This window comes from Belonocnema kinseyi, chromosome 3 (assembly GCF_010883055.1).
Source record: "Belonocnema kinseyi isolate 2016_QV_RU_SX_M_011 chromosome 3, B_treatae_v1, whole genome shotgun sequence".
NCBI lineage: Eukaryota > Metazoa > Arthropoda > Insecta > Hymenoptera > Cynipidae > Belonocnema > Belonocnema kinseyi.
In genome coordinates, this window is record NC_046659.1 from 121,125,398 (window position 1) to 121,132,013 (window position 6,616).

General features: G+C 24.8%; 2 protein-coding genes across 2 annotated transcripts in view; one reads left to right on the forward strand and one right to left on the reverse strand.

The window, feature by feature from the left end:
* The first annotated feature begins 89 nt into the window (after window positions 1-89).
* LOC117169426 (gamma-glutamyl hydrolase-like) lies at window positions 90-1,749 on the forward strand. The gene is made up of 2 exons (XM_033355800.1): window positions 90-312; window positions 1,373-1,749. Exons 1-2 carry the CDS (start codon window positions 123-125, stop codon window positions 1,504-1,506), a joined length of 324 nt encoding a protein of 107 aa, XP_033211691.1. The 5' UTR covers window positions 90-122; the 3' UTR covers window positions 1,507-1,749.
* Window positions 1,750-2,795: 1,046 nt separating this feature from the next.
* Window positions 2,796-6,616, reverse strand: part of LOC117170008 (chitobiosyldiphosphodolichol beta-mannosyltransferase-like) — a 62,883-nt gene continuing 59,062 nt past the window's right edge. Inside the window, exon 14 of the mRNA XM_033356523.1 lies at window positions 2,796-2,849. Within this exon, the coding sequence (XP_033212414.1) occupies window positions 2,796-2,849 (54 nt within the window). The remainder of the gene's footprint in view (window positions 2,850-6,616) is intronic.

Sequence of the window (6,616 nt, forward strand, 5' to 3'; positions counted from 1 at the left end):
GAACGCTTTAAATTCGAAATAATTAATTATTGTTTCGAAAAATATAAAAACTTTCAATAATTAAAAATTTGTTCAATTTTCAGGATTTAAAGAGAGTCAATTTAGTCGACAAATTTCGTGTTATGTCTTTGAATCACGATCTAAACGGTTTGGAATTTATATCTTCAATTGAGCATACAATTTATCCATTTTATGGGGTTCAATTTCATCCAGAAAAGAATATTTATGAGTGGATCAAAGGTATTAAAATTCCCCATGGAAAAAATTGCTCCAAAGTTAGTCAATTCTTCGCAGACTTCTTTGTTGATGAAGGTATAGTATTTATTATTATTAGTATTATATTTATAGTATTTCAGAAAATTGATTTACCTATCAAAGTTGGTAATTACATTAATGGTTAATAATGAGGCGCTTAAATATTCCCCATATGGGGGTAAATAAAGGAAAGGGAAGCAGTGTAAAGAAGGAGAGCGGATGTATGGGAAATGAGGGGTGGAGTAGAGGCAGTTATGGGTAGGGAATTGGGCAAGTGAGGGGTGATGATGTAGAAGAAGTGAGGGGATTTAAAGTAGGGGAAGGGAAGGGATGAAAAGTAGGGGAAGTGAGGGGAATTAATAGATGGAAAATTGTGGTAGTGAGGGAGGGGTAGTGGGGCAAGTAAAGGAAAAGGGAGTAGAAATGCGGTTATGTAAAGTAGAGGAAGTAAGGGAGAATTAGTGAAGTAAAAGAGTGGGGTATTAGAGGAAATGGTAAAGCAGTAGGCAAAATTATGGGGGGGGGGAGTGAAGTGATGGACAATAAGTGGTGAGGGAGTAGGGGAAGTGATGGGAAATAAGGGGATAGTAGAGAAAGTAGGGAAGTGAGGAAAGGGTAATAGGGGAAACAAGGGGTTGAGAAGTAGGGAAATTAAGACGGAAAGTAGGATAAGTAAGAGAGGGGTAATAGAGGATATAAGGAAAATGATGGGGGTATTGGGGGGAATAAAAAGGAAGTGAATCCAGGGAAAAACAGGGATAGGGAGGATGGCGAAGTGAGGGGAAGGTTAACAGAAAAGAAAACTATTACATTTTTATCCTGTAAGAATTTGAAAATTCGTCAATTTACTGTTTTCAAAATTTTGTAAATTTGTAAAAATTATTTCATCCCTAATTTCAGTTTCCGATTGAGTGATTTGAAATCGTGCTGAACATTTTTGTGTGATCTCTATTTCGATAAAAAATAAAAATTTCGATTAATAAAGAACCATTCAGAAGGACAACAATTATAATAATTGGTGATTCGGTCATATGAATTTTAGTATTATAATAATTAGCGATAATAAAATCTGGAAAATATTTTAATTATAATAATTTATTATTTTCTTTTTGTTTAGCTCGAAAAAATTTACACAAGTACGAATCGGAGAATGAAGAATTGGAAAGTTTAATTTACAACTATCCTGCAACGTATACTGGTTTAAATAAATCTACCTTTGTACAATGTTACATGTTCAAAAAAAACGTTTAGTGAAATGAAAAATGCTTATAAGAAAAAGACCATAAGATTCATTAGAATCTTAATTATTTTTATGACGACTGGCTGACGGCAGTAGCTAATAAAATTAGTAACATACTCGATTTTTGATAAGATTGTAATAGAGTTTTACAATTAATTAAAAATGTAAATACATTAAGAAAACAGTGTCTATGCTTAAGAATATTTCCAATTAATGAAAGACAATTTTTTTGAATTTTGTTGTGTACTGACTTATAAATTAATTGAATAAATAAACGATAAGTTTACTGAAAATTAAATTTTTATATTGCCTCTTATATGTATTATTATATTATACGTAGCTATAATGATCGTACTTTTTAAATTTTAAAATCATGATAGCAATTGTGTAGAACTTCTTTCTTCATAATTTTTTCTAGTTGTTGATAAGTTAGGTAGTTTGTTGAAAATTAATTTTTCAAACTGAAAATATAAATATTTGAATTTTTGTTGAAAATTCAATAATTTTGTTAAATTTGTTGAATATTCACATTTTGGTAGAACATTAATTTTTTAAATTGAAAATTTGACTGTTTTAGTCAAAAAACTCACTTTGTTAAAAATTCATCTCTTTGGTTAAAAATGCAACTTTTTGGTTCAAAGTTCAGTAATTTTGGTTGCAAAGTCTCCTATTATATATTTGTATTATTTCTCATTTTTATATTTCTTATATTTCAGTGTTTATGGTGCAAAGCCTACGATTATATTTTTTATTGAGAATTCCTCGTACTTGGTACAAAATGTCATTATTTATTCAAATATTTAATCATTTGGTTGAAAATTTAACATTTTGATAAAAATTTTATTTGTTTTGGTCTAAAAGTCAACTTTTTGGTTGACGTTTTGTCTTTCCGGGTAGAAAATTTTACTATTTTATAGAAAATAAACTTTTTTGGCTTCAACGTTCAACAAATTTGCTTCCAATTGTTTCTGCTATTGACTGAACTGTCTTTCTCGGTTAACTATTACACTTTTTTTTAAGAAAGTTTATTCTTTTAGTTAGAAAATTCATCTCTTATGATAAAAAATGTATATTTTTTGTCCAAGCAACTGCTTTTGATTTCAAATTCAAATTTTTTTCGACCTAACTATTTGGTGAAAAAGTAACTTTTTTGTTCAAAAGAACTAGATCCACTTTCTTGTGGAAATTGGACCATCGAAGTAGGCTAGGATTGCAAGGCGTCCATAGAGGATCAAAAAATTCAATGGGCACTACCCTGTAAACTCAGTATGCGTAAATTATATTTTACTATAGGCTTGTCCTAGTTCTCCGCATCCAGGGCACTAGCTTGTAATGACGTAGGTAACGGACGGTACTAAATACATTGTTCTTTACTATCTATCTGTCCCGTTCGATTTGGCAACCATGACAGCGATGTCTCTGGTGTTCGCCCTAGGGGGGGGGGGGGCGAACGGGCGACAAATGGATCAGTTGGGTTAAACCAACCACTGATATGAGGTAACCCCGAAGAAGTTACTGGTCGTTATAGAGAACATTGTGGATCATTCGGATAGTACTTAAAAAGATTGCGTAAAAATTTGTGACGCGATCCAAGAAAATGGACCTACTAGGCAAAAAATCGTTTTTCGGTATATGATGGATTCTATAAGTTTTTATCGTCTGGCTTTCTTTTCGTTTAACAACTTTCACATAAATCTGCATTTTTTAAAATCTTCTGCAGTTTAAAAATGTTCTTTATTCTCCTTAAATCTTCGAAATATTTATAGAATTTTATGGTTTATTTTATTTTTCAATGTTACCAAATTGAAGAATTTTGCTTTAAAACCTTCTACTCTTTTTAGGAATTTAAGGAAATATTTGATGTTTCAAAATCTTTTTGAATTTTTTCCTAAAGCTCATTTTTCAAATTAAAAAATCGAAAGAAATTGTTTTGGGAACCTAAAAAATTTATGTCATTATCCTGAATTTTTTAAAAAGTCCTAAAATATCTTATAAATTTTCATTGTTTTTTAATCGTTTCAAAACTTCTACATATCTCTTAAATTTACTAAAATTTGTTCTAAAATTACATATTATGGCATGATGTTGCTTTAAAAAGGCTTAAACCCTTTTTTTTTTAATTTTCCAAAATAATTTGAAACGTTTAGTAATCTTTTTGTAATAATCTATTAGAACTCATTATTAAAAAATTGTTTGAAATTTTCCCATGAATCTAAACTATATATGTTTCCTTCTCTTGTCGCCCTAAAAAACTAAGTTTACCTAAATTTAAATAAAAGCCTGGAAAATAGAAATAATTGTCTTAAAATCTTCCATATTTTTTTTCAAACCAATTTCGAAATCTTTAGAATTTTTAATTATTATTTCAAAATGAAATAATTATTGCTTAAAATTTTCACAAAACTGTTTAAAAATATTTAATCTCACAATTTTTCGAAATTGTTAAGACGCTTCTATTGTTCTAATTCTTAATATAAGTTTTTTTAACAATTCAATTTTACTTATCTCTTTGAAAATTAAAAAAAAGATTACCCAGATCTAAAACGAGAAAACATTTTCTTTTTCTTAAAAACTCTGGAATTTTAATAAACAATAATTTTACTCCACATTTTCTTTTAATATCACATTCATTTTTGCAAATTTGTTCCATTGGTAACTTTTGATACTAATTTCAGAAAAAAATGAAACGTATTTCCATATGATTTGAAAAATCGAATGCAAGCACATATTTCAGTACATCAGAATAATTTGAAAAATGATCTAATTAAAATAATATAATTGCAAATATAAATTAACTTTTAATATTTAGATTATAATGAATATTCCATTATAAAACCTTTGAGACAATAATTACATTATGTAACTTCAGTTTCAGGAACTAAGTTTTAATCTTCATTTACTTTAATAATCAGAAAAAGTTAATTAGCTAATAATCAATTAACCATTTTACCAAAGAAATACCATAAAAATATAATTCTGTCATAATACATTCAAATAACTTTAACTTTATATATTTTTTTAATCAGAACTTTTATTTATAAAAATTTTATTCAATCTTAAACTTTTAAACTAATTCCAGAAAATTTCACTTTTAGTAGAATCAGTTGTTAATGAATTAATCAGTTCACAAAATAAAAAACATGAAACAATTTTTTTCATCGAAACATTTAAATCATGTTTACATTATGTGTATATTCTCCTTTAAATTTTAAAACAGCATTTCTATACGTCTAATTTATTAATAATCGTTGTCACTAATGGAAACCAATATGAAGAAATTGTGAAGAAAATTATCAGCTAATAAGGAATTAAATGGTTCACAACACAAAAAGCCCCAAATAACTTTTTTCACTGATTTTAAATTTTATTTACAAAAATTTCATGTTTTAGTGACTTAATATTAATTTGAGGGAAAAAATTAAAACATTTTTACATATATTTTTGAAAATTTAATGGCAATATTAATCTTAGAACACGAGCATAATTCCAAAAAATTACTCAATTGAAATAGAGGTGCTTTAAAAATAAATTTATTTATATTATGCAAATCGTATTCAATGTTCCATTATATAACCTACAAGCACATAATTAATTAATTTATTATTTATGCTACTTGAATTTGAGGCAATAAATTTTAATCTTATTCAATTAAATGTTATAAAAAATGTTCAGCTTATATCAATTAGTTATTTCACAAAATAAGAAGCATTAAACTATAATCCTCACTCAAACCTTTAAATAATTTTTAGTTAATACATTTTTGGAAATTTAAACTTTCATTTCTAAAATTTGTCTCGATTAATAAACTCGTAAACTAATTACAGAAAATGTGAGTTTTGGTCAAATAAGTTCATAATTAATTAATCATTTCACAACATAAAAAACATTACATAATTATTTTCATCAAAATATTAAAATAATGTTTACATTATATTCTCATTCAAATTTGAAACTGCATTGTTTAAAAATTGAAATTAAAAAAATTGAATTTAAATACTCATTTCACAATATTGGAAGCACCATAAAAAAATTATATAATTGTAATACAAGTATTTAAAAGAAAAAAAGAAACTTTGATTACGAAAGTAACAGCTAATATTTAATTTCATAATCTGAGAGGAAATAACATATTTATATTACTAAATATTAAACAACTTAAATTCAATCTTTAGGTACTTGATATTTTATTTTTTATTATTAAATTGTAATTAATATTCTAATATTATTAAACTTAATGATTTCGCAATATATCTATTTAATTAAAAATCTTTTATATTATTTAACAAAATTAGATATTAAGAAAAAATTGAAAAAATTATTTCTGTAACATTGAATAAACCAATTAAAAATATATTCAAATTATATTTATAATTTTAAATTTGTAAATAATTTAAAAATATGAAATATGAACATAATATTATTGGTAAAATTATAAGCATGTATAACATAATATTATTAAGCTTTATAATTTGCAAATATATAAACCATGAAAATATTATTATTATTATAACTAAAGCGTGGAAAAAACATATTTTTTTAGTGACTCAATTATGTAAAATTTAGAATTAATATAGCTCCAATATTAAATAGTTAATACATTTTTATTAGATAACGTTGAAATAAAAATACGGTATTATTTAATTTTAATCTATAAATAACAAGTTTTTTAACATTAAATCATTAACATAATTAAAAAATTAATATAAAAAAATTTATTAAATATATTTAATTGTAATTTAGCTTATAATAACTTTATGTTTTAATAAAAATTTTAATTATAATTTATATAATAATATTATTAAACCTAATTAATTCGCAATATATCTATTAATTTAATAATCGTTTATGTTATTTCAAAAAATAAAATTTTAAGATAAACTTTAAATAATTATTCCTGTAACGTTGAATAAGTCAATTAAAAATGTATTAAAATTATATTTATTTTTATTTTGTACATAATTTTAAAGTATAAAATATAAATATTATATTATTATAAGAAATTAATAGCATGTATAACATGATATTACCAAGCTTTATAATTTGCAGATATGAAAATAAATAAAATATTATTATAACTAAAACGTTCGAAAATTGTTTTAATGGCTCACTTCTGTAAAAATT

Bases quoted from the DNA above. Each gene is read 5' to 3' on its own strand.
- LOC117169426 (XM_033355800.1), top strand. From the start codon at position 123: ATGTCTTTGAATCACGATCTAAACGGTTTGGAATTTATATCTTCAATT. The intron at 313-1,372 runs GTATAGTATTTA...CTTTTTGTTTAG, and splicing joins AGACTTCTTTGTTGATGAAG to CTCGAAAAAATTTACACAAG.